This window comes from Tribolium madens, unplaced genomic scaffold (assembly GCF_015345945.1).
Source record: "Tribolium madens isolate multiple individuals breed KSU strain unplaced genomic scaffold, Tmad_KSU_1.1 Scaffold_7;HRSCAF=85;Tcas5.2_LG10, whole genome shotgun sequence".
Lineage (NCBI taxonomy): Eukaryota > Metazoa > Arthropoda > Insecta > Coleoptera > Tenebrionidae > Tribolium > Tribolium madens.
This window is the reverse complement of record NW_025401050.1, coordinates 9,563,961-9,591,287: the sequence shown is the minus strand read 5'-3', so window position 1 is coordinate 9,591,287 and position 27,327 is coordinate 9,563,961. Positions and strand designations below refer to the sequence as shown.

Below are 27,327 nucleotides of genomic sequence, written 5' to 3'. Positions count from 1 at the left end.
CATATTTTTGAAAATACTGCGAATACGGTTAAAGATACAAGAAAAATATAAAAAAGAAAGTTGTAGAGAATGAAATTTCCAAGAAAAAAGTCTGCGAGATGATGCCTCTATCTTCAATGGTTTAGGTCCTAAAGGCGTTCAAAGACGCTCAAGCGACGAAATCGGGCCATTTTTACCGGTGGTCAAGAAACAAAATTAATTTAAACCTAAACAGTTGAAGATAGAAATATGGTCTCGCGGACTTTTTTGTGGGAAATTTAATTCTCTACACTTTTTTTGTATCTTCAACCGTATTCGCAGCGTTCTCAAAAATAATAATAATAATAATAAAATTAATCGTTTGTTTTTCACAGCTTATTAAGAATATAAATCTCAACATTTTTGCATTTTTTTCCAAGCAATTAGTAAAGTGGTTGAATTTAAATTAATTATGCATTTATAAAAATAAAATCGAGCTGTTTAAGGATTTTTTTTGAAAAATGAACCAAAATAAAAATATGAATTTTGTGCATCACTTTTGGTTCACCCTGAATACTTGTAATCCAACAATAAAAAGCTTATTACAAATACTATAGGAAAAGAAAGAAAATACAAAAAAGGTACGATTTCTGTGGATGTAAGAATAAAGATTGTCAAGGTTATTCCAAATAAAGTCCAAAATGTGTTTTAAATACGACGTTTCAATGGTTTATTTCTATTTGTAGACCTGTTGAATCTGAAGAAATTGGATTGAAACGTCATATTTCAAACACACATTTTGGACTTTCACTTTCTTCATTTTTTTTTTCTCACCTTCATAATGGAGTGGCAAAATCGCCCTATACAAATGTGCCTGTCTTGCCGTTTGTCCATTTCTAGTGACAGCAATAATCGGACATTTCGGTCTATATTTCGAAATGAGATGTGCTGACCGTCCTGACGTCGTAACAACAATAATAGCAGCAGCTAAACACTTGGATGCAGCCTCAGCAGCAGCTATAGCAACAGTATGTGCTGCATCTACAGGAGGTACCGCCTACAAATACCAACATTAAAACAATTCACCCCCCCATTTTTTCAAACCCTCCAAACCTTGCTTGTAAGATCTTGAAACAATTGTTTATGCCAAATTGCCGCTTCGGCCTCTTTACAAATATTCGCCATAGTTAGGACACACTCCAATGGATAATCCCCTTTGGCCGTCTCACCCGACAACATCACACAATCAGCCCCATCCAAAATGGCATTTGCCACATCCGAACTCTCAGCTCTTGTCGGTCGTGGCTTTTTTACCATACTTTCCAACATCTGTGTGGCACAAATCACAGGCTTACCAACTTTATTACACTTAGCAATCATGGCTTTCTGAGCGAGGAAAACTTTTTCGGTTGGTATTTCAATACCTAAATCACCTCTAGCGACCATAATACCATCACTGGCCTTGATAATCTCATCCAGATTTTGCATACCTTGTTGGTTTTCGATTTTCGATATAATAAGGATGTTTTTACCTTCAGGACCGAGAATATTACGGATTTCATTAAGGGCATTTCCGTTTCGGATAAACGATGCGAAAATCATATCGACACCTTGTTCGACACCGAATCTCAAATCGGATTTGTCTTTTTCGGAAACGGCAGGAAGATCGACTGGGACTCCTGGAAGGTTGACACCTTTGCGACTTCCCAACATACCGCCGTTTTCGATGGTGCAAATCAAGTCAGTGCCTTTGATTTCGTTGCAAACGAGTGACATAAGGCCGTCGTCGACGTAGACACGATTACCAACTTTTAGGACTTTTTGGATGTTGTCATAATCGACGTAAACGATTTTCGCATTGCCTTTTTCAGCATAGGCTTTGTTTGTTGTCAGGGTGATTTTTTCGCCTCTTTTTAACTCGACTTCCGCCGAACCTCCCTGATAAAAAAATAATAATTAATGTCAAGGACAAGTCTGCAAATATTTTAAAAACATGTTGATTTTGTTAATTAACAAGACGTTGATTATTGTTTAATGTTGGCGAAACTAATTAATGTTTTGCGTTGGGAATTATTCCTAACCAAATGCAAAGTAGAAGTTTATCTTAAAAAAAATCAATTAACTTCTCCACTTTTACATTATTTGAAATGGCATTCTATTTATTAAGTAATATTGTTATAGAAACTAGTGAGTAAAATTGAAATTTTTTATCCGATTTCCAAAAAATGACTAGAACGCCCTAAAGTATGTTTGACCAAGTTTTGTGTTTTCTCGGCTTATTTTTGTCTTATTTTGCTCAAAAACTTTTTTTTCAAACTTTGTGTGTTTTTATCTATCTCTCAAGAAGACAAAAAACGCGGTTTTTGGGCTATTTTGTTAAATTTGTGGCTTGTTTTTGTCAAAATTTTGCAAAATAATTGTGTTTCTAACTGAAAAAGCATTCGAAAAAAAAAAACAAAATAAGTTGTCAATTTTCGACTCTGTTTAGTAATATCTTGTAAAGAACAAATAGAACTATTTTTAACCAATTTGGTGATTTTCGATTTTTTTTTCGAGAAAATTTGACGAAATAATCAAGTTAAGCCTAAGCGTTGGGTAAAAATATCATAACTTAATCTTTTTTTTTTATAACAATTTCGTGATTTTTGACACGCTGTGATAAACTCCTCGTGAAAAAAAAAAGTTTTCACTTTAAAAATCTGCTTGAACTTTCGAAAAATGATGAATATAATTATATAATTTTCAGCATAATTCTGCTTTTTTGGCTTATTTTTAACAAAATTTTGCGAAATAATTGCTGAAAAACATACTAAAACGCTCGAAAAATACAAAAATAATATAATTTTATAGACTTAATTTACTTTCTTTTAGCGAAATCTGGCGAAAAAACTGCTTAAAAGTATATTTGACCAAGTTTTGTGTTTTCTCGGCTTATTTTTGTCTTATTTTGCTCAAAAACTTTTTTTATGTATTTTTATCTCTCAAGAAGACAAAAAACGCCGCTTTTGGGCTACTTTGTTAAATTTGTGACTTGTTTGTGACAAAATTTTGCGTTTCTAGCAGAAAAAGCATTAAAAAAAAAATTTGTTGTCATTTTCGACTCTGTTTAGTAATATCTTGTAAAAAACAAATAGAACTATTTTTAACCAATTTGGTGGTTTTCGATTTTTTTTTTCGAGAAAATTTGACGAAATAATCAAGTTAAAACCTAAGAGAGTTGGGTAAAAATATCACAACATAATTTTTTTAATAACAATTTAGTGATTTTTGACACGCTGTGATAAACTCTCGTGAAAAAACAGTTTTCACTTTAAAAATCTGCTTGAACTCTCGAAAAATGATGAATATAATTATATTATTTTCGGCCTAATCCTGCGTTTTTTTGGCTTGTTTTTAACAAAATTTTGCGAAATAATTGCGTTTCTAGCTGAAAAACGTACTAAAACGCTCGAAAAATACAAAAATAATATAATTTTATAGACTTGTTTTAGCGAAATCTGGCGAAAAAACTGCTTAAAAGTATATTTGACCAAGTTTTGATTTCTCGGCCTTTTTTTGTCTTATTTTGCTCAATTTTTTTTTTTTTTAATTTTTTGTGTTTTTATCTCTCAAGAAGACAAAAAACGCCGTTTTTGGGCTACTTTGTTAAATTTGTGGCTTGTTTTTGACAAATTTTGCGTTTCTAGCTGAAAAAGCATTCAAAAAAAAACAAAATAAGTTGTCATTTTCGACTCTGTTTAGTAGTATTTTGTAAAAAAACAAATAGAACTATTTTTAACCAATTTGGTGGTTTTTGATTTTTTTTTTCGAGAAAATATTTTTTTTTGAATTCATTTAATCTACAACCTTATTTAGACCTTGAAATAATAATCTTCAATTTTTTAGAGTGCCAGAAACCACAACAATTCATAAAAAAATAATTTGTAATTATAATATTGTGGTAAAAACATCACAGAGATTAAATGATTATCCTAAAAAGTCGTAAACAATAAATATTTGTCGCCATATCATTTTGAATTACTGCCATAACCGAATTTTTCCCGTATTTATGGTCACTATCAGCAACCTGGCAAATAAATTAGTGAAAATATGCCATAATCATAACAGTTTTATAACAGAATATTTAATCTTTTTTTTAGATAGACACAGACATGGTACTAGAATTATTATCTTTATGACATTGAATTGTTCATTTTATCACGCACAGGTATTAAATTGCACTCATCTCATTAAAAAAATCGGGTATTTACTAGAAATATTTGCACAGATAATAATAAATAAATTTAAACATTTTTTCCGTGTTCCTGGTATCTACCTACTTGAAAATTTTTTCTGGGGTGCAAGTTCTGGTACATCCTGTATACTTGATTTGACATCTGTCAAAATTAACCTCAAAATTTTCAATAAATTCACGTTTTTTTATGAAATTGCGCTGACGATCATGAAAAATGTTGTTTGATATTTATTTTTCAGGCCTTCGACCTCCAATGCAGCACTCAGCTTCGCTTCGTGCCGCAAAATTCGGTCTCAGACCTGAAAAATAATTGAGACAGGGCAAAATAACTATTTTAAATCCACAAGAACAAGAAGAGTAAACAAGAAAAATTTTTAAAAATGTATTATAGTTCATCAAAATTAATTAATTTCTAAACAGAAACAGGCAAACGTCACACATTCTCTTCTTTTTACTCCTGATTCATTTTTTTTTTGAATTCTACAACCTAATTTAGACCTTAAAATAATAATTTCAATTTTTTAGAATGCAAGAAACCACAACAATTCATAAAAAATAATTTGTAATTATAATATTGTAGTAAAAACATCACAGAGATTAAATGACTTATCCTAAAAAGTCGTAACAGTAAATATTTGTCGCCATATCATTTTGAATTTTTCCCGTATTCTTTTTTTTAGAAACCCAGACATTGTGCTATTTACTAGAATTATTTGCACAGATAATAATAAATAAATTTAAATATTTTTTCCGTGTTCCTGGTATCTACCTACTTGAAAATTTTTTCTGGGGTGCAAGTTCTAGTGCACCCTGTATACTTGATTTGACATATGTCAAAATTAACCTCAAAATTTTCAATAAATTCACGTTTTTTATGAAATTTCGCTGACGATCATGAAAAATGTTATTTGATATTTATTTTTCAGGTCTTCGACCTCCACTGCAGCACTCAGCTTCGCTTCGTGCCGCAAAATTCGGTCTCAGACCTGAAAAATAATTGAGACAAGGCAAAATAACTATTTTAAATCCACAAGAACAAGAAGAGTAAACAAAAAAAAATTTAAAAATGTATTATAGTTCATTAAAAATAATTAATTTCTAAACAGAAACAGACAAACGTCACACATTCTCTTCTTTTTACTCCTTACTCATTTTTTTTTTTTTGAAACCTTGAAATAATACTTTTCAATTTTTTAGAATGCAAGAAACCACAACAATTCATAAAAAAAAAATATTTGTAATTGTAATATTGTGGTAAAAACATCACAAAGATTAAATGACTTATCCTAAAAAGTCGTAACAATAAATATTTGTCGCCATATCATTTTGAATTTTAAATTTTTCCCGTATTTATGGTCACTATCAGCAACCTAGCAAATAAATTAGTGAAAATATGCCATAATCATAACAGTTTTATAACAGAATATTTAATCTTTTTTCTAGATACCCAGACATTGTGCTACAATTATCTTTATGACATTGAATTGTTCATTTTATCACGCACAGGTATTAAAATGCACTCATCTCATTAAAAAAATCGGGTATTTACTAGAATTATTTGCACAGATAACGATTCAAGTGGTTGATTTTGAAAAAACTCACCCCTTCGAGCAGCCCGGTCCTGATTTCCGGCCCTTTCGTATCTAAAGCAATGGCCAAAGGATACGACATTCCAATTTTTTTACTATAATTCGCCACCGCAGTCCTAATATTCTTAATAGTCTCGGCGTGATACTCATGCGAGCCATGCGAGAAATTCAACCGTGCAATATTCATCCCAGTTTCCATCATTTTTTCCAAAACTGCTGGATCACGCGAAGCCGGACCTGAAAAAACCGCATGAAAGAAAATGTGACATTTTCACTTTCAAAATTCCGTTTTTACCAATGGTGCAAATAATGCCGGAAAGGCGCACAAAGGGGGCCTTGGATTGGATGTCGAGGGCGCACATGTGGTCGAGATGGGTGCTCGCGTCGGCCGCCTCCCTCTGAAGGGGTGGAACACTTGAAGAAGCCATCTGAAAAAAGGACACGATGGTAGAAAATTAAATGAAAATTCGGAACGTAGTCAACCTCGCGGTCGTAATTGTCGTAAATTGTCGTAAAAACCATTTTTCTACAAGGAAATCTTAACGCACAGCTTTCAATCAATACCACGAACGCACTTGATTTGCCCTTGCAAACACTTCTCCCACCACAAAGGAGGAAAGCTGGCACTAGCATTTGTTCAAGCGCTTTATTTATAGATTTTTCATCAAAAAACACCGATTTCGCACCAGGGGTGTGCGACAATAAGTCCCGAAGCCACGTAAGTGCGATAAATTCGTTTTTATTAATAGAACTAAGCTCTAGACCAAGTAGTGACCCCATTTCGAATTTTTTAGGTTACGCAATTGGGACCATTTGAGGTTTTTCACCCCGAAAACACCCCCAAATTTACCTTGGCCTCCGCTGCGGTCGACCCCGGCTGACAACAATCCAAAAATTGCTCTTTAAACATCTCTAATTGCGATTTTCAAAATTTAAATTGACACTTGACAAGTGACAGGTCACGTGATTCGGTCAGGTCTGCCAACCCAACGCCATCTATTGCCACTCCCCAACAATTTCAATCAAAATCATTGTTCCAAATTATTAAATTAATCAATTTCAGGTTCAGCGACGCATTTTCTCCTAGAAACGGAATTTTACACATGAATTCACATGACAAAATTTTAGCTGTTAATCCACTTTTTTGACATTTGACAGCTGACAAAATTTGACAAAAGTTTTGCTATAAAACCACTTCGAGTAGCGTGGTGTTGAATCGTCACACTGGGGGGCCCAAATCAAGTCAAGTTTCACACCCGGACGCCCAATTGGGTGAGCACCCAAACTGGGGGTTATAATGGGGTTACGTACCTTTTTCGGGGGACTTGCCATTAAGTCGGTCACTTAAACACTTGTTGATGGTTCAGATGTGGCAAAATTGATCAAAATTCGAATTTGCACAGCCTACTTATTCGACTTGATCTCAAATGACAGGTAGAGGTCATGGAAGGTCACCGTGAAGACGTGTAAAGTGTCTGATTGGTCGACGCTTTCTTCGTTGATTGGTGATTGGCCGGTTTGGGAACTGGAGTGGGATTTGATTGGCCGACTGTCATTTGTTACAGTAGACTCTGTGATTCATCAGAAGTGTGATTATCAAATTGTACAAGAATGAAGGAAGAATTTTATCAATAGGTCACACGTGTGACACGTGACTACGCTATGATATAACAAAAACAAATAATAAAACTTATTTTATTAATAAAAATGTATAAAATACAATCGAGTCAATTACATTAAATTACGAAAATTTAAAAAGCGATTTGTTATTTACACTTTTTAGGTTTATATACACACAAAATCACAAAATTTCGGGTTAGGAACACAATTAGAGATCAGACATCTTGGGAATCTATCGTTGTGTAATGCACTTTCCTCGTCAAGGCCTCAACGACAGGCCCAAATCTAGTCTTAACTTTATCTTTCTTCAAATACGCATAAGTGGCTAGTAGAGTTAGTAAAACTATGGTTAAAACGATTAATAAGACAGTTATGCCTTGTGAAATTTTGGCATGTTTAGCTGCAGCCAAGTTTTTCAAGTTGAGAATATATTTGTTGCCATATTTGGCTTGGTGGCACTCCAAATGGTCTTTGTTCCGCACTTCAACTTGTGTTTTGAGGAGCCAATTGTACAAATTTCTGATAGCTTGGTCACACCTGAAGGGATTTCCCCGGATTTCCAGTGTAAAATGCCTGGTGGGTGCCACCAAACTATCAAAATCGCTCAAATCGGCCTCGCTAAACTTGGTAATATTGTTATTTTCCAAATCCAAGTATCTCAACTTCTTCAAACACCTCAAATTGAAGTTGAGTTTGGGAATATTGTTATCACCTAGATAAATGTCATGCAAATCGGGTAAATCACAGAAAACGTTCTCGTCTTTGAAGAATTTGATCTCGTTTTGTTCTAAATGAAGTTTGTACAACTTGGTTAAATTACTGTTAACAAAAATGTCATGCAAGTCGTTAGCTAAAGCCGCGTCGGTGTTATCAGCAAAAGCGTTCGTCAAATGCAACTCTTTCAAGTTGTAAAAATTTGAGAAAACTCGAGGGTGGTGAAAATTCCCATCGTCTTCGTTCGCTATTGAGATGTTGTTGTGGTTGAGGATCAATCTTTGCACACTTGGGACATGATGGAAGGCTTTACCCTTGATTTCCCTGATCCCATTGTTGCTCATGTCCACGATTTTCAATTCGCTCAGGTCCAAATCCTCCCCAAAGACGTTCATCTCGAGCACCGGGATGTGATTTCCGGTGAAAATGAGCATCTGGGTCTCCTCCGGGAGCTCCTGGAGCATGTCAGTGTTGCGAAATGAGAGATTCGTGCAATTCACGGTGAATAAAGTCTGCGATTCGAAGTAGATTTTCCCGCAATCGCACCCCTTGAGGAGCTGCGACCGGCATTGGTTGACATTGGCAGTGACAAGGGTGGCGAAGAGCACTACGAGAAGGGGGCGCTGCATCTAACAATGACACCATAAACCTCCACTAATTAAAATACCTTAACACCACCAAAAACCAAGCTTTGTGACTTTCCCCTCGTAATAATAATTGGGGAAATCCGATTTGACCGTGAGGTATTTCCCAAATAAGGTCCTCACGTGCATTTAAGTGGGATGGACTGGTTTTGGGCGGTGCTTCTTGAGTGAAATTGAGACTTACCTTGAGGGTCGTTAAGGGTGTGCAAACTGATGATTTTTGATGATTCAAGTGGATGTTTGTTTACAAAAGACGACTTTGTATGCAATGCAGACTACAAAGCAACATTTTTAGAACAGGTACGCATGACGCAGGTGGGAGAAGAGTCAGGTGAAGCAACAGGTGGGATAAGAAAGTAACATCGTGGTGTATTGTTGGTTGCATACCTGCCACTAATTTTTTTAATTTTTACAATTTCTAATTAATTGACCACTTAATTTTGCTAAGTTAAGGATTTCCTTTCTTGAAAAAAATTAGGTGTTAACCAAGGTTGCCAGGGCTAGGAAGTTTGCCCGAATCTAGGGACTTTTAAACTGTCTAAGGGATAAAGGGATTTTTTCAGTTTTTTTACACAAAATCTAGGGATTTTTTTTAGATCTTTTTTGTTTGTTTTTGTGTTCAAGGTTTCATGTTTATTCTTTTTAATAATTCAGATTGAAATGTAAAAAAAAGTTGATAGTACGAATAAGTACGGTTTACCTAATATGTACAAAAAAATTGTTAAAAGTTAAAAATTGAAGTGTGTTAATAACGTATGTGTGGCAGTTTTATATTTTTAATTTTTAAACTTTTTTAAAGAATTCGAAAATAAATTGTACTGTTTTTATTAATATTGTAGCTTTTTACTCCTTTTTCTTTTTAAACTGCTTTCAAGGTGTTGAAATGACATCTTCCAAAGACATCGAAGAATATTCTTTATCAAACCAAAAGAAAACGTAAGAAAGAATTTTTTCTACAATTAATTTAAATAAAACCAAAATTCGAAATAAACTTTCAGTGGAAACATTAAGTGGTTTTCTGCAAACAAAAATGTTGCTAAAAGATAACAAGATAACGATTCTACTGTGTTAAAAAAAATGAACAACGAAATATATTTTTTTTAGTCTTATACTATTAATTGTATACATGTTATTTGTGGTTTTTATTAGCAAAATTTTTGTAACTTTATTAAATAATTGTTAAAAAAAAAACATATACAAGATCATCAGTATCATTAAATAAACATAAAAAAATGTCAAATGTCAAAAAATAAATGTCAAATTTTTTTGACAGAGAATTTTTTAGATAGTATATTATCTTACATGAAATTTTTCTCTGGAGCGCGAGTTCTGGCGCACTCTGTATGCTTACATATACTTAGTTTTTATATTATTACGAATTATTATTATATGAAATTTTTATTAGTTTCTGTTTTCTTTAGTTAAATTAATAATATGTATTTAGTTTGTTCAGAATATATTTTACATTAATTGAGAATGTTATGTTTCATTTGTTATATTATTTGTTTAATCAAAAATGTTTAAATAAACTTTTTTTGAAATTCTTATACATACTCTTTTTCATATTAATGTGCATCAAGGGTTGTAGAAGTCTAAATGCATATTTAATTTAAAGGCCGATTCACACATAAAAAGTGTCAATAATGTCATTGAGAACAAAAATAATCACATCAATAATGACAAAAATCGTTATGTTTGCCACCCTATGTTAATTAGATGTTAATTTTTAATTATTTTTTGCTACCTCAAAAACTGGGGTACACATACTTATCTGAGAAAATATTTTTTAGGGAAGATTGAGGTTGGGATTGTTTGAATTTTCGCATGGTTGCCACCTTAAAATGATCCATTTCAATACACATTAATATGTAAACGATTATAAATGGATTTGGCAATGCCTAGGAATTTCTAGAGAATTTTGACAACTAATTTTAGGGAACTTCTTCCAAATTTGCCAACGGAATACTGGTTTTATTGACTAATATTTTAAGATTTCAGACACATCACGTTGAAAATCGATTTTTAAGCGTTGCCAACCTATTTTAAAGTCCTAATTGTTATTTTAATCATTTTATTATCACACTTTTGGTTGTCGGTAGTTATTTTTTGCCTGAAGTGAAATGGCATTTTTAAAAAATAATAGAGAATTTCTTTATTACTATTGCGGTATTTCTTGTTACTTCATCAATGAATATTCAGTGACCTTAACCCACTTTATAAATTTAAATAAATCTTTGTTCACTCGAAATAATTATGTTATTTCTATTACTGTAAATGTGTACAGTTGCGGAATTGAAATTTCGGGCGGTATTTTTCTGTCACTTTAAAAAATTCACTGTAAACTACCTTTTACTGTCATCATGAATGACATTTGACAATTAAACTTTGCTTTTGTTGTTAAAACTGTTCGACAATTTGTCTGTCTTGGGAAATTTGTTAATTCAACTAAGTGTAATTACTACTCGTTACACAAATCACAATTTTGAAAGTAAATAAGTTAAAATGACATAAACATGACAAAAAAAATGAGGTTATTAATATAAAGGTGGTTTTAGAGTTTACTTTCACAACTTTACATAGGTCTTGAAAAAAGCAATAAAAAATAAAAGAAAATTATAACCAATTTTATAAATATTTCACAAGATTTTGCGTTGCAAAATGTCACTGAATTCAAAAAGTGTAATTCCAAAAATGATATAATAAACTACACTGGCGGACATGGAATTTTTGACATCAAATTTATGTCAGTTCAAAAAATGTCAATGTAAGTCACGCTTTATTGTCATTATGATTGACGTTTGAAACTAAAATTTAAAAGTTTTAGTTGTTTGGCGTCGATTTTCGGAAACAATAATGCCAGCAATACGTGTTTTTATATAAATTGAATAAATTATTTTGATTTGTTGTCATTTTTTCTCTAGTTGTCAGGATAAAAATTATAAAAACCGAAAGTGAGGTTAGTTGCCTAAGGCCCGTTTTACATTTTTATGTCAAAGTTCCGTGCCCACATCCTCTTCATTTTTATTGTACTCTAGAATAACGTATGCTACCAACGTAGGTATTTCATAATCTTTAGACACGTTATATAATTTCCTGAGTGAGATTATTGAATGAATAAGTAAAGAAACTAAAAAACTCCAATATCAACATAAAGTTTTACTACAGAAAATAGTCAACTCGCATAGTATTTAGACTTTTAGCCCCCGGCAGCGAGACATCTAGCTGTTTACAAAAGTATTTGTATTCAGGGGCGCGCCTCAGGTGAGGAAACAAGTTTTAGAGTGAGGAATGTGTTCACCTGCAGCAAAACGGTTCCGTTACGCCTCCTGCAGAACCATAAACGCGTAAAACGACAAGAAATGAGCGGTTTCTTCAAGGAACGTTGCCAAACACTCTTCGAAATCCCTGTCTCAAAGGAAGAAAATCGAAATGTGATTTTTTTCTAGATTGGTTTGTCAAGCATTTGGCTTTTTACACAATTGTTAACGCCTAGAACCACCACAGAAAGAGTGATGACAAAAAATGTAGCGAATGGTAGTAAAAATGAAAAAAATGTAAAAATTCAAATTTTGACATTTGACACTACTCACAAAAAACCTCACAAAATATTATTTTTTTGTTAAGTAAAATATTGCAAATAGTACACAATTGTCTGGTTAACTTGTGACAATTCAGTAAATCATCACAATAATTTGAAATTTGAAAAAATGCGAAATTATTTTTGTGGAGTTGGCAACGCCGCTCATTTTCCTGTACAGCCCAGAAATGTCACGAACGTCACTGTACAATATGAAAACGTAGTGTTTATTAGTCATGTCATTTCAAACATTCCATTCAAATTCAACAAATAGTTTATTTCGACCAATTATTTCGCGTAATTACATGTGATCAAACCTAACCTCAAAATGCCCGACTCAGTCGAACTCAGCTTGGACCGAGTCCTCCATGGGCTCCCCCTCGAGGGCGAAGAATCGGAAATCTGCGACTTCTCTCTCGAAGAACAGAACGCAGCTTGTGAAAGCCAGGGGGTGCAGCCCACCGTGAGCCCCAATTTCAAGCCGGTCATCGGGGAAACTGTCACTTATGTCGTGGCAGTGGTGCTCATCAACGACCAGAATGAGGTGCTCATGATGCAGGAAGCGAAGGAGTCGTGTGCGGGAAAATGGTAGGGTTTGGCCCCCTTGGTGTGTTTTTGCAATTTTTTTTTAGGTATTTACCCGCGGGGCGCATCGAGAAGGGCGAGACTATTAGCGAGGCGGGGCAGCGAGAGGTTTTGGAGGAGACGGGGCTGCATGTGCAATGCACCACTTTGGTAATGGTCGAGTGTGCTAGGGGGTCGTGGTTGCGGTATGTTTTGACGGGGGTGGTGACGGGGGGCAAACTCAAGACGCCCGCTGAGGCCGACAAGGAGTCTCTCCAGGCGAAATGGGTGGCTAATTTGGGGGAGTTAACCTTGAGGGCCACCGATATCATGGATTTAATTAACAGAACCAGGTATTTACTATTTAGGGATTTTTTTATTTGGGGTTGGTAGTACACTACTCAAAGTCACAATGCAGACATCTCAGTTGTTTTTTCCTAAAAATTATAATTTAGTATACAGAGTGTTCGTAAATTATCACATACTCCAATAAATTCTCTACGATTTCGTCCAAATCATCTACTTTGTATTCGGTTAAATTCTCCAATTGTTTGGTCCACTGAGTTAATCCAATGTCAGAACGGCCTGCTGCGATTATTGCAGCTGCCAGTTTCGACGGTTGGTACAACTGCATATAATGCACATCTTCGATTATTTTATCCAAATGGACACTAACAGCTTCATGAAAATCATAAAATAAAGTACGCAAATTTTTTCCGTTGTCTAGATCCTCAAAAGTTAGAAATTCTTGCATGAAATAAAATACGTAATGCACAGCACACTGAAGTTTTATGTCATGTTGAAAAAAATGAATGGTTAAGTAATGTTCCAACTTTATGTAATCAGTGATTGGGTATTGATTGTCAACTAAATGATTTAGTTCACTAGATCTGGGGATTTTTTGTGCGTTTTCTTCGTGTTTTGCTAAAAAAAAAAATTTTTGCTTTTTGGCGAACAAGTGAAAATTATACCGGCCATTATGAGACACACGTTTGCTACCAAGAGCAGTTTTTCGGGGATTATATGGTGTTGGTCCATAAACATGTCTAAAATATAGACAGCCAAATGTAGACAACCCTGACTCAGTGATTTTTTACTGCAAATTTTGGTAATGTAGCCGACCAAAAATGGCCTATAATAGATCTAAAAATGCATTATTATCCTATCAACAAGAAATTACTCCCAAGGATTTGGGAATTTTCGTGAATAGGTTGCCATAAATTTGGTTAGGTTGGATTTTAGTGACAAAAGATATCGTAACTTGTGTCAAAAATTTAGGTTAAGTCACGTGTCCATAGTGGCAAATTTGTAAAAATTGAGTTGTGTAAATCTGACTTTAAACATCCAATTGTTTTTTTAGGGACATATCTATCAAAAATGACAATTCGCATTGACACAATTTAGTTACGTTTGCTACCAACTTAAACACAATCCACACACCTAGCGGTGGCGGGCCAAGGACTGCCAACTTTGCAATAAATTGAATGGCCGCTATGAATTGACCGCGGTGGTAATTTCTTGTTGACAAATCTGTATTAATACACAACAAACCGAAAAAAATATGCTGTAAAATTAAGTTGGCAACACTGATTAATGTAAATATGATGGATATGAGATCTGTCATTTTTATAGCACTTGTCTTAAATAATTGCATTGAATCATTGGTCACACGGTAACAAAAAATTTTGCCAACTTAATTACATACCAGGTGAATAAAAAGTATGGAACCAAGCGTTTTTTTCGTAAACTAAGCACTTTACGAAAAAAATAATTAGTGTAGCGTAAAGTACAATTAAAATGTGACCATTAATCAAGAATAACATTTTTCGAAATTTCTTTTAGTTTTCGAGTTCTGGAAAAAAAAATTTTTTTTAAATGACAACCCACCAAGATTATGATCTTAAAATGACCTCTAATTAAGTAAAATTGTTTTTTGGCCAATACTTTTTTTTTAAATTAATTGTTAAAGTTGTGTTCCGAGCTAATCACGAAGATTTTCCGAACTTAACCGAAGTGGTTGTTTCATGCATTTCATCATGAAAAAATTACCATGGTGGGTTGCCATTAAAAAAAAAATTTTTTTTCGAGAACTCTAAAACTAAAAAAAATTTCGAAAAATGTTATTCTTGATAAATGATCACATTTTAATTGTACTTTACGCTACACTAATTATTTTTTTCGTAAAGTGCTTAATTTACTTGATTCCGTACTTTTTATTCACCTGGTATACTCATTTTCATATTAATGTGCATCAAAGTACTCGTTGAAAGTGGCCATTTTGAGGTGGCAACCATGCGAAAATTCACCTAACCTCAATCTTTCCTAAAATTGGTAGCAAGAAATAACTAAAATTAACAAGGTAATTAGCAAACTAAGGTCCAGTTTCATAATCGAATTGATTACTTTAAATTAAATGTCGGTTAGAATGTGCTGATTGTGACAGACATCTTGACAAAAACTTCACATTCTAAAGCAACTTTAATTTTAAAGTCCCTTTAGTTCGATTATGAAACTGGCCCTTAAAGGTTTTTCTCAATATTGATGTGATTAAAGTTCTGAATAATGACATTAATGACACTTTTCGTGTGAATCTGCCTTTAAATTAAAGACCTACTTGATGCACATTAAAACGAAAAAGATGATATTAAGATTATTAATCGAGGATTAGAATTTTGTTAATCACACTGAAGAGACAGTTTTCAGTGATTTTTTAAATAAGGCTATAAATTGTTTGGTTCACCCTGTATATTTACTTACTTGTGGTGATTGGTGAAAAAAGCTGCTCCTACTTTGCTCTCTCTCTTTAACCACTTGTTTAAAATCATCCCGGTATTCCTTATAACTATCATAAACGTCCTTCCGTAACTAAAATTGAAATTTTTTTAACCAAACACACCACAAACACTTACATTTTATTTACATAAAATACGGAATTGTTAGCGATGAGTGTTTTCATCGTGTTGAAAGTACCTCAAGTGGAGTTTTTCTCATAGTTTTTCCCTCGTTCTTATCAGGGCGTTGAAAGAAGGGAGAAAAAGTCGCGATCAAGGCTGGCCCAAAGACCAATTGCCTTGTCTTCGGCCCCATTCCAAGCTTCTCCTTCGTCTAGTCGTCGTAATAAAGAAAAAATCGACGAATCGAGTCCACGTTTTGATAAGCGAGAAGACTTCGTGGCATTTACCCACCTGCGAAATCCACCCATCGAAGAATCTGCATTCGACTTTGAAGCGGTTTATGGTGGATTTGTTCGGGGCGGATGTGGGGGCGCACAGGCCGCACGGGTTGCTCTCGGTGAGGTTGAATTTTCGGAGTTGGGGGATTTGAAAAGGGGGGTTGCAGGTGGAGTATGACCCACGGGAGCGCAAGGATGGGGCTTGTTTGACGCTGTTGGTGGCGTTTAGGCCGCCTTTGGAGGAAGTCCCCATCATTGGGAAGTGTGTCTGGCATGAGGCCTCCAAGGAGTTGGGGGAGAGGTTGTTGGCGAAAGTGGCCTCCAAGAATTCCACCATTCCGATCCATGTTATTTGTTGAGGTGCTAATCTGGCAGAATTTTGGTTAAGGAGCGGATAAATTTTATTGTTGTGGATTAACCTATTGTTAATTATAGTTTCGTATTTTATTATTGTTTGTGCATGTTATTGTAATAAATTATTGTAACTTTATTTTATTTTTTACCATAATTCCAATACACCTAGCATAGAAATAAAAAAAAATCAATAACAATGAAAACAACCAAATTTTATCTACGATTAATGGCCATATACAGGGTGTTCCGTCTAAACCCCTCATTAGAAGTATTGGGAGTTGCAATAATCGTATTTATTTGAAAATTGGTACATAGCCATAAACCATTAAGTCCTCCTAAATGAAAATATTTTCATGATGGCGGCACTTCCGCTTATACCGGAAGTCGGTCTCAACTTTCTTATTTTAAATGGAAAGGTATATTTTTTACTGCGTTTTTGGATTAATCGGGTTATTTTAAGGGAGTTTTTATCAGCTTTTCCTATACCTAAATTTAGACGTTTTTGAAATATTTGGAGTTTTTCAAAAAAATTTTGGTTTGCACCTTCCACTTTAAAAATCGGTAACTCTGCCATTTTTTAAGATTTTGAATTCGTTTTTTTGGCGTTTGAAAGAGAAAGCTTAGATCCTTTTTCTGCTGTTTTCAAATTTTGAAAAAAAATTAACATATCCCAAAATTTTAAGGTTACTTTTGTAATAATTCAAATAGTCATAAGTCAATTTTTTCAAATGAAATACCCCAATTTTTATTTTACTAAATAGAAGAGAATTTAATTGTGCATTGATCTGTATTAACATTCCCTATACCTAAATTTAATAATTTTCAAGTTATGGACTTTTTTTAAGACTACAGAAAATTTATTACTAGCCACAACCGTTTTCACATAGTTTGCTATGGAAATCAAAAATGTCAAAATTGTTTCTGAATAAACGTCGACAGTGACTTATTATTTGACAAATAGTGCCAAAATATGAAGAATGAAACTTATGCAAACTTAATTATTATTGATAGGTTCTACCATACGATCATTATTTAAAGCTAACAATTAAGAAAAATTTATTTTTTTTTAATGAACGACATAATAATTTTGTTACTCTCTCCATAAATACAAAATAAATTAATTAAATCTAAGTTTGAGTAGCTTTGACTCTCCATATTTTGGCACTATTTGTCAAATAATAAGTCACTATCGACGTTTATTGAGAAACAATTTTGACATTTTTTATTTCCATAGCAAACTATACGAAAACGTTATAGATTTTCGACAATCTTAACAAAAAGTCACCATAACTTAAAAATTATTAAATTTTGGTATAGGGAATGTTAATACAGATCGATGCAGAATTAAATTCTTTTCCATTTAGTAAAATAAAAATTGGGTATTTCATTTGGAAAAATTGAGTTATGGGTATTTGAATTATTACAAAAGTAACCTTAAAATTTTAGGGTTTGTTAATCTTTTTTTCAAAATTTGAAGACACCGGAAGAAAGATCTAAACTTTCTCTTTCGAATGCCAAAAAACGAATTCGAAATTAAAAAAAATAGCAGAGTTACCGATTTTTAAAGTGGAAGGTGCAGATCCAAAAATTTTTGAAAAACTCCAAATATTTCAAAAACGGCTAAATTTAGGTATAGGGAAAGCTGATGAAAACTCCCTTAAAATAACCCGATTAATCCAAAAACGCAGTAAAAAATATAGCTTTCCATTTAAAATAAGAAAGTTGAGACCGACTTCCGGTATAAGCGGAAGTGCCGTCATCTTGAAAATATTTTCATTTAGGTGGACTTAATGGTTTATGGCTATGTACCAATTTTCAAACAAATATGATTATTCGAACTCCCAATACTTTTAATGTGGGGTTTAGGCGGAACAGCCTGTAGTGTTGGCACCCCTTTTTAAATTTGACAGTCTTTTAAATTTTAATTATTTGCGTTTGAGAACATGAATAAAGAACGAAAACGTGTGATAGTGCAGCAAAATTAATAAATTCCAATGTAAAAACATGAGTATTACTACATTACATGCGAGGTGGTAAATATAACATTATCTCTAGTGTTTATGTACATATAAAGCACAAGGGGTAATGCCATTACCACCGAGGTTTGTATGCTATTTTATTCACAATCACATTATTTTTATCAAAAATTTGAGTAAAATAAATTCTAACAAAGTTAAGTCTGAACGTGGTAGGCGTTTGATTTTTGACATTTCAGAAATGTCAAAAGAAAATATTGAAATAATGTGTGAATCTGATTTAAAATCTTCGAAATGGAACAGTGTGTTCCAAACTGCTACAAAATACTAATTTAACAAAATATTATGCGTAACTTGACAACTTGAAAGAAAAAATTTCCGGTGTTTTTGTAATTTTAAGGTTGGCTATCCGCATATTACCACCCAAGAGAAGTAACATTATAAAACTGATCTGATAATAATGCTAGCGAAAAATAATTTCTTAATAAAGTACCTAAAAGGTGATTCCGTCAATTTGGAATTACAATTAAATCTTGGTGATTTTTGACTATCTGGGGATTTTCGCTGTGTGCAGTTCGTCGCCATGTCGATGTCCATGACCTCCATAAACAAAAACAAATGAGTGTAATCATTTGACATCTTTCAAAAAACAATTACAGGCCTCTATCGTCACGTAAAGTTCAATCTTGTGATGAAATTTTCCAATAATTTGTATTTATGATGCACGATTTGATTAAACAAAGGTGAGTTTTGGCCTTGCATGTGAAACATTGATCGTGATTAGCGCTAATCAGATGGAAAACAAAATAAAAGGATGGAAGAGCAACCGAAACGTTTTAAAGTTAATGCAATGCAGGGAACTTAATTGTGAAGCAGCAAAAGTACTCAAACAACGCACGCAATTCAGTGATAATTTTATTCAGAGGTTAGGACTCGAGGCGGAGCTTGAGGGGCACCAGGGCTGTGTTAACTGCCTCGAATGGAGCCCTAATGGACTGTAAGTGTCTCAATTTAATCCTGCAACAAACTGACTCAATTGCAGACACCTGGCGTCGGGCTCCGACGACACCAACGTCATCCTCTGGGACCCTTTTAGACACAAACAGATCAACGTAATCCCAACACCACATATTGGCAATATTTTTTCGGTTAAAGTAAACGAAGCACTGATTTTAGTTTTCGAGTTTGAACGTTTGTCCAGTTTTTAGCTGATGAAAATGTCATTGCGACTGCAGCTGGAGATTGTCGAGTGGTTGTGCAAAGTGTCTCGGGGGCTCTTGACAAAAGCGCCCCCTTGTTGGATTGCGCATGTCACATAGGAAGAGTGAAACGTCTTGCTACAGCCCCCGACCAGCCTACTCTGTTCTGGTCAGCAGGTGAAGATGGTTTAGTTGTGTAAGTCACCAACCTTGCAACACCAAACACCCTAAACGCACTTCCAGGCAATACGATATGCGGGAACCCCATGAGTGTCCCACGCAAAGTAAAGTTTTAATCGACCTAAGTTTCAAATCCGAAATCAAATGCATAGCTGTGAATCCCACTAAATCACACTATGTTGCTATAGGAGCAAATGATTGTTTTGTACGTTTATATGACAGACGGATGATTAAAGTGTCAATGGTAATTCTGTCAAAAATGACACCAACTTAAACAGTCTCAGATTTCGCCTTCTTTCCAGGCGAATTTGTCATTTAATCCGTCGAAAAGGACGTCACCGCAGCCACAAAACAGCGATTGTGTCCAATATTACGCCCCCGGCCATCTTGCACGCGAAAATGCCGGAATTATGAGTGTCAAATTATCGGTGACTTATATCGCTTTCAATTCCGCTGGTTCGGAAATGTTGGTGAATATCGGGGGAGAACAGATTTATTTATTTGATGTAAATAATAGTCGACACATTAACGAACTTAAAATCCCCCAAAATCTACCCAAAAGGCCGCATTTACCCTATAGGAATTGTTGCCAACCGGTATTTATGCACCCAATTAAGTCACTAGGATAATGTAATGGTTTTTCAGAATGCGTTGTCTGAAATTAATGGAGTCAGTGCGGACCTATTTGAGAAAAATACGGACTGTGCTTGCTTTTACATGAGGCGGGCGTTGCAAGCCTACCAACGGAAGTGGTATGTAAACAAAAATCCACTAAAAAATCACTGTTATTGTCGTATCAACAAGACATTACTCCCTAGGATTTAGGGATATTTGTGAATAGGTTGCCAAATTGGTTGATTTGGTTTCTGGTGACAAACAAAAGATATCGTACTAGTGTCAAAATGTAGGTTAAATTACCTGTCAGTTTGTTTATAATTTAATTGATTGTTGACAGAAAACGTCAACCGACAACAACAAAGGGTAACCAACCTTAGGCATACAAAGTTACTTTTGAAAATTCTAGTTACAAACATGACGAACGTAATTTTCCTAAAAGTTCAAATCCTAAAGTCGCGGTCAATTCATAATGGCCACTTTCCTGTGTGAATTTATAAAAATTAAGTTGTGTAAATCCGACTTTAAACATTCAATTGTTTTTTTAGGGACAGATCTATCAAAATTTTGAAAAAGTCGGGTTAGAATACTTCAGTATAGAATCTATTGCGCCTGTCACAATTGTTGACACAATTTAGTTACTTCAGCTACCAACATAGACACAACTCAAACACTAGAGGGGCTGCCAACTTTGTAATAAATTAAATGGCCACTATGAATTGGCCGTGAGTTTAGGTAGTAATTTTTTGTTAACAAATCTGTAAATCTAATGTTTCCAAATTGATAATTTACCATCAAATTTCAATTACTCGTTAATATTTTTTTATCAAAATCGATAAAAATTTATAGAAAATTAGAAGAAAACGAAACATGGTAAAAGATGAGTTATCAAGTTAATTAAAAAAAACACGTGTTTAAAAGTAAGAATTTTGGAACAATAAAATCTACACCTCATACAGGGTGTTTCACATAATTTTACGAGGCCTACGCCTGTAAAATGCAATCAATAATACATATGCCGACACGAACTCGATTACAAATTTTGAAAAATTGTAGAATCTTCTCTAGTTTGTTCACCCCTTCAAAAAAAAAAACATTTTTAATTAGTTAATGATTAAAATAGATAAACTAGAATCATTCTCATGCCGTCTCTTAACAGAACGAATGATAATTGTTTTTGAAAAATTGCAGTTTGTGACTATTAATGAAACAGTGGTTAGTTTGACAACTACTGTCATGGGTTTCCAAAAATTAAATTATTAAATGTGTATTTTTTGTGAATTTTGTATATTTGGGTGCGTACATTAGGCGCAAGCCTCGTAAAGTTGTGTGAAACACCCTGTATAACTGACATGTGGAAATCTTAAAACAAATTCTTAATCTAAAATTTAAATTACATAAAATCTTTCAAAATAATAAATGTCAAGATTTTCAAAAAATTAGAAATTTTGAGAAGTATGTTTAAAGGAACCAAAGATTTTAAAATAGAACAAAAATCTATTATAACACGGTTTTAAACTAATGAATTAAAAACAACTAAAACTGTTTAAAATCTTGAGAAAAAAATAGCATTTTGAAACAATAAACAACGTTAAGATTTTAGAAAAACTGATTTCTTGTTTGTTTAAAGATTTGATAATAATAATTTAAAAACTGGAGGCCTTCAAAAAAATGCTTAAAATATTTTTTTTTACGTACAATTTTATTAATTTCTAATAAAAGCCAAGATTTTGGGAAAGATGTGTAAAAATCCAAGATTTAAAAAAAGATAAGATCAAAACAATTGATTTTTGTAAAGGAGAAAAAAGATTCTGGAATGTTTTTTTTTGACTGTTTCTGAATTCTAACTTGTCAGTATTGTTTTTAGCTGTATTTAGATAAGAATGAATCTTTTAAATACAGGGTGTAACGAAAAGATGAGGACAAAGAGTAACCTGGGATTCCCCGAGTCCAAATAAAGCGATTTAACCCAAGTTGCACCGTTTAAAAGTTATAGAGGACGCCAATGAAATTATGATTTTTTTGTTCAAATTAATAATTAATTACATTATTATTAACTGAATACGCCATTCGTATTACGTGTAACAAAAATATGGCTTAAAGTTGTTAATAGGTAAGTACTTTACATCAATAATAGCACCAAAATATTATGTTTTGATATCAAATTGCTTGTACTAAATTTTATCAAAAAAGATATTAAAAACGAAAATAATTTTTAAGGGTTAAATCGTTGTATTTTCACCTGGGGAATTTCAGGGCTCTTTGTCCCCATTTTTTCGTTACACCTTATATAACAATTATTATACAGGGTGTTCCGTTTTTATTGTTACAAATTCAAACAGATGATAGGATATTCAATTCTAAGACAAAAGTTGTATTGAAAAATGCTTGGCAAGGGAGCTACACTCCCTGGAAGGGGGCTAATATGTTTTAGCTAATATTTCAGAAACCATTTAAGATAAAATTACATAATTTGGTACAGATGATAATCTTTATACACCTAAACGAATTCAAACATCAAATGTCGAAATTTTTAATCAGAGACGTACGAAACTGGGGGAGTTTAAGGTAAAAAAATACCCTATTTATTTTGGCTTTAGTTTCTCGGTACTTTCAGCAACAAAATCTTAAGTTCGATAGTTTATCACAGAAAAGTCTCTCTTGTGTCGATACGACTTATTGTTTTTGAATAAAATTAATTTAAAATTTATGTTACACACCAATACAACATTCAAATAAATCAGAATTTACAGAATAATAAAAGCAAGAAATTCATATTTTTTAATCAACCTCAACTAATTAACATTACATTTCAGTAACAATAATAACATTAATTAAATGAATTTGCCTAAATCGAAAGGTGACAAAGTGACCACCATTTTGGTCAATGCATAACTAAAGAAACTAGAGCCAAAATAGATAGGGTATTTTTTTACCCTAAACCCCACCAGTTTCGGACGACCCTGATTAGAAATTTCGACATTTGATTGAATTCGTTTAGGTGTATAAAGATTATCATCTGTACCAAATTTTGTAATTTTATCTGAAATATTAGCAAAAACCTATTAGTCTCCTTTCATGGGGTGTAGCTCCCTTACCAAGAATTTTTCGATACATGTTTATAGGAAACTTTTGTCTTAGAATTGAATATCCTATCACCTGTTTAAATTTGTAACAATAAAAATAGAACACCCTGTATAACTAAAATCGAATTTTATAATAATTGATTTGAACCTAAAGTCTAAAGTACAAAGAAAAAGTCAAAGTTGAGGTAAACAATAAAGAATTGAAATTTTTAATAATTTTGAATAAATATTGACAAATGCAGTTATACTTATGGGAAAAATGTGTTATTAAAAAGAAAAATTGAAGATGAAAATAAGAGAAATGTTTCCATTAATGAGATTGAATTTGATTTTTGCTAGGATGGGCGACTTGTACGCTTCGGCACGTGACTACCTCCACGTGATTCAGCATTGGCCAGACCACAAACAGGCTTACATCGGATTAATAAAATGCCTAATAGCCATGAAATGGGAAGAGGAAGCAAACGCCTGGTTAAAACACTTTACAAAACTCCACCCCGAATGTGAATCTTCCTCACAGATGAGATTCATCGTTGAGGAATTACAAACGCTCAAAAATAGCGTAAAATTCGAAGAAACAGGAGTGAAGAAAGTCGAAGATGATGAGAAGAAGCTACGATTGGATTCGTTCGATTTTGAAAAGATTTTTATAGGACATTGTAATACTACGACTGACATAAAGGAAGCGAATTTTTTAGGTGGTTTAAATAGAGTTGATTTTTTCATATTGGCTTGTTGGTTTCAGGTGATTGTGATAATTATATCTGTGCTGGATCGGACGAAGGGATTATTTTTATATGGGATAAGAAGAGTATGAATGTGGTTAGGGCTCTCTTTGGAGATAATTCGATAGTTAATTGTATTCAACCACACCCTAGTGCCTGTGTTGTAGCGTCCAGTGGAATAGATACGGCGGTTAAAATATGGTCGCCCCGGCCTGAGGTAAACAGTTTTTTTTTTTTTTTCTATTCTTACACAGGGTGACAACTTTACAAATTTTATATCATTTTGTTCGTCTCAATGAGACAAATCAAATGCACTAAAAAAATTAAAAAGTCCACACACTTTGAACAAAATAATTTAACCGCTCGAGGCGCCATCTTGGATGAAAGATACAAAAATTAGGTTTTTCCAAAATAAAAGATAAAAGTTAAAGAAAACAAAATTTCTCACATTTTTTGTATCAACATTTTTTTTTAAGTCTAATGTTAATGTGTAACGAGTTACAGCGGCGGAAATATGAACATTTTTCCTAAAAAATAGTAAAACTCCCCATTTTCGTCGGCGAATTTTGTAAGAACAAATTACACTTGTTTTTAATGTTTTTTCTGCACAGAATAATTATACAGCGATATCTATTTTAAATTACACTGACTTTTCTTGTTACATATAGAATTATTCATAAATAAGGCTCAGATTATATTCAAAATGTATATTTGTTATTCAACAAAATTATGTTTTCTATATCTGATGATTAAAAAATGCATATTTTGGCAACTTCGTGCATATTTTAGGAAATATTGCAAATCACAAATTTCTACTTAATTAAAAATTTCAGTTCAAGTTAAAAATTAGACAGTTTAAGAAAAAATATGTTATAGAGAAAAATTGTTTAAACATTTGAGATTACCATACTATTAATATTTTTTTCTTAAATAACACGGTTTTCTATTTATTGTTTTACAAAAAAAATGTTACAATTTATGTTAAAAAAAATTATAAACTTTATCTGTTGTCAAAACTTTCTTCCACCGGCCAAGGGGTGGTACGTTTAAATAATTAATTAAAATACAAAATATCTTGGCATCGCTTCTTTACAACCTTTAAACATTCATCAATTTATTTTAAAAAAAACGAGTAGTTTATTTAAAAAAAAATTCTTTAATACTTGTAAGTCAAAATTTTTTTAACAAAAAGTGTTAAGTTTACAAAAAAAAATTGCACAGCAACAATTCTTATAACAAGCTCGTTGTCTAAAAAAATTGTTAATATGTATACAGGGTGAATATAAAGTATGGAACGAAGCGGTTTTATTTTTAATCATTTGCCTCCAGAAAATAAAAATTAATATAAATTAAAGTAATATAAAAAATGTGATCGTATTTTCAGAACGAAATTTTGTTTTGTTTTTGAGTTATGCGATATTTTTTTGTCAAAATTGCAATTTATGTGAAAAATTTTTTTTGAAAAAATTTAATATATAGCAGATAGTTGTAATCCTTAGAGTATAGCTTTTATGAGAAAAATGATTTTATAGTGGGTTGCCATTAAAAAAAAATATTTTTTTTTGTAGAACTCAAAAACAAAAGGAAATTTCAAAAAATTTTATTCTTCATAAAAAACATCACATTTTTATAGTACTTTATCATTCATCAATTAGTTTTTTCAAAAAATAAATAGTTTAAGCAAAAAACGTTTTTATTCACCTGGTATATTATAAAAAAATTGTTAGTATGTTTAACTCGTAAGTATAAACAATGAATTGATATTAATTTTTTTTTTGGAATAGCAATTTTATAGCCCTTGTACACCTATATTTTTGTCTGCCAAGAAAATTGATAGTTTCGCCAGAAAATAAGCGTTTCCAGACTTCTGGACCACTCTGTATATTTGGTCAAATGGTTCCGAAGTTACTACAAAAAAAAAACCATACCCACGTTCCGAGGGTTGTAAAATTCTTATCAGTAGAGATAGGACACGAGTTATTATTTAACACCGTTTTATAGGTCATTTTTGAGGTTCAAATATTGCTTCATATTTATGAATAACCTATATGTAACAAAAAAATCAGTATAATTTTAAATACATATCCCTGTATAAAAACATTAAAAACAAGTGTAATTTGTTCTTACGAAATTCACCGTCGAAAATGGGAAAAATGTTCATCTTTCCGCCGCTGGAATTCGTTACACATTAGACTTACAAAAAAATGTTTATACAGAAAATGTGAGGAATTTCGTCTTCTTTAACTTTTATCTGAACACTTTTGTCGTAGAAGTTATTTTGGAAAAATTTTTCGTACCTTTCATCGAAGATGGCGGCATCTTTCTTCCGGTGTCTTCAAATTTTGAAAAAAAGATTAACAAACTCTAAAATTTTAAGGTTACTTTTGTAATAATTCAAATAGCCATAATTCAATTTTTCCAAATAAAATATCCCAATTTTTATTTTACTAAATGGAAAAGAATTTAATTCTGCATCGATCTGTATTAACATTCCCTATACCTAAATTTAATAATTTTTAAGTTATGGTGACTTTTTGTTAAGATTGTCGAAAATCTATTACGTTTTCGTATAGTTTGCTATGGAAATAAAAAATGTCAAAATTGTTTCTCAATAAACGTCGATAGTGACTTGTTATTTGACAAATAGTGCCAAAATATGGAGAGTCAAAGCTACTCAAACTTAGATTTAATTAATTTATTTTGTATTTATGGAGAGTATAACAAAATTATGATGTCGTTCATTAAACAAAAATATTTTTTTTTTACTTTTTAGCTTTAAATAATGATCGCATGGTAGAACCATGCATAATTTTGATTCTTCATATTTTGGCTCTATTTCTCAAATAGTAATTTACTGTTGACGTTTGTTTAGAGAAAATTTTGACATTTTTGATTTCCATAGCAAATTTTGTGAAAACAGGTGTGGCTAGTAATAAATTTTATGTAGTCTTAAAAAAAAGTCCATAACTTGAAAATTATTAAATTTAGGTATAGGGAATGTTAATACAGATCAATGCACAGTTAAATTCTCTTCTATTTAGTAAAATAAAAATTGGGGTATTTCATTTGAAAAAATTGCGTTATGAGTATTTGAATTATTACAAAAGTAACCTTAAAATT

At 32.6% G+C, this 27,327-nt stretch overlaps 5 protein-coding genes across 8 annotated transcripts in view; 2 read left to right on the top strand and 3 right to left on the bottom strand.

Annotated features, from left to right (window-relative positions):
* Positions 1 to 7,251, bottom strand: part of LOC123010255 (pyruvate kinase-like) — an 11,536-nt gene extending 4,285 nt beyond the window's left edge. The window contains exons 1-5 of one of the 3 annotated variants that reach the window (XM_044406983.1): positions 7,093 to 7,251; positions 6,077 to 6,209; positions 5,795 to 6,018; positions 1,072 to 1,896; positions 793 to 1,015 (exon numbers count right to left, since the gene is read on the bottom strand). In XM_044406983.1, coding sequence (XP_044262918.1) covers positions 793 to 1,015; positions 1,072 to 1,896; positions 5,795 to 6,018; positions 6,077 to 6,209; positions 7,093 to 7,113 — 1,426 coding nt within the window. In that variant the 5' untranslated portion in view covers positions 7,114 to 7,251. Of the gene's footprint in view, positions 1 to 792; positions 1,016 to 1,071; positions 1,897 to 5,794; positions 6,019 to 6,076; positions 6,210 to 6,264; positions 6,422 to 6,631; positions 6,750 to 7,092 lie in introns of those variants that run through there. The other 2 variants (XM_044406982.1, XM_044406981.1) reach the window with 2 other exon arrangements.
* A 217-nt stretch (positions 7,252 to 7,468) lies between these two features.
* LOC123010258 (trophoblast glycoprotein) lies at positions 7,469 to 9,116 on the bottom strand. The gene is made up of 2 exons (XM_044406991.1): positions 8,944 to 9,116; positions 7,469 to 8,744 (listed from the first exon to the last, which is right to left on the bottom strand). Exon 2 carries the CDS (start codon positions 8,742 to 8,744, stop codon positions 7,617 to 7,619), a length of 1,128 nt encoding a protein of 375 aa, XP_044262926.1. The 5' UTR covers positions 8,944 to 9,116; the 3' UTR covers positions 7,469 to 7,616.
* Positions 9,117 to 12,476: 3,360 nt separating this feature from the next.
* LOC123009583 (8-oxo-dGDP phosphatase NUDT18) lies at positions 12,477 to 16,562 on the top strand. Its single transcript, XM_044405990.1, has 4 exons — positions 12,477 to 12,924; positions 12,969 to 13,253; positions 15,915 to 16,191; positions 16,240 to 16,562. Exons 1-4 carry the CDS (start codon positions 12,665 to 12,667, stop codon positions 16,429 to 16,431), a joined length of 1,014 nt encoding a protein of 337 aa, XP_044261925.1. The 5' UTR covers positions 12,477 to 12,664; the 3' UTR covers positions 16,432 to 16,562.
* Positions 13,257 to 15,889, bottom strand: LOC123009584 (cyclin-J). The gene is made up of 5 exons (XM_044405991.1): positions 15,821 to 15,889; positions 15,658 to 15,765; positions 13,872 to 14,043; positions 13,386 to 13,824; positions 13,257 to 13,337 (listed from the first exon to the last, which is right to left on the bottom strand). Exons 1-5 carry the CDS (start codon positions 15,854 to 15,856, stop codon positions 13,298 to 13,300), a joined length of 795 nt encoding a protein of 264 aa, XP_044261926.1. The 5' UTR covers positions 15,857 to 15,889; the 3' UTR covers positions 13,257 to 13,297.
* A 2,403-nt stretch (positions 16,563 to 18,965) lies between the features above and the next one.
* LOC123009883 (WD and tetratricopeptide repeats protein 1-like) overlaps positions 18,966 to 27,327 on the top strand; it is a 10,116-nt gene continuing 1,754 nt past the window's right edge. The window contains exons 1-9 of one of the 2 annotated variants that reach the window (XM_044406439.1): positions 18,966 to 19,145; positions 19,197 to 19,399; positions 19,445 to 19,556; positions 19,604 to 19,797; positions 19,845 to 20,025; positions 20,066 to 20,377; positions 20,427 to 20,533; positions 23,822 to 24,180; positions 24,228 to 24,424. In XM_044406439.1, coding sequence (XP_044262374.1) covers positions 19,197 to 19,399; positions 19,445 to 19,556; positions 19,604 to 19,797; positions 19,845 to 20,025; positions 20,066 to 20,377; positions 20,427 to 20,533; positions 23,822 to 24,180; positions 24,228 to 24,424 — 1,665 coding nt within the window. In that variant the 5' untranslated portion in view covers positions 18,966 to 19,145. The remainder of the gene's footprint in view (positions 19,146 to 19,196; positions 19,400 to 19,444; positions 19,557 to 19,603; positions 19,798 to 19,844; positions 20,026 to 20,065; positions 20,378 to 20,426; positions 20,534 to 23,821; positions 24,181 to 24,227; positions 24,425 to 27,327) is intronic. The other variant, XM_044406440.1, reaches the window with a different exon arrangement.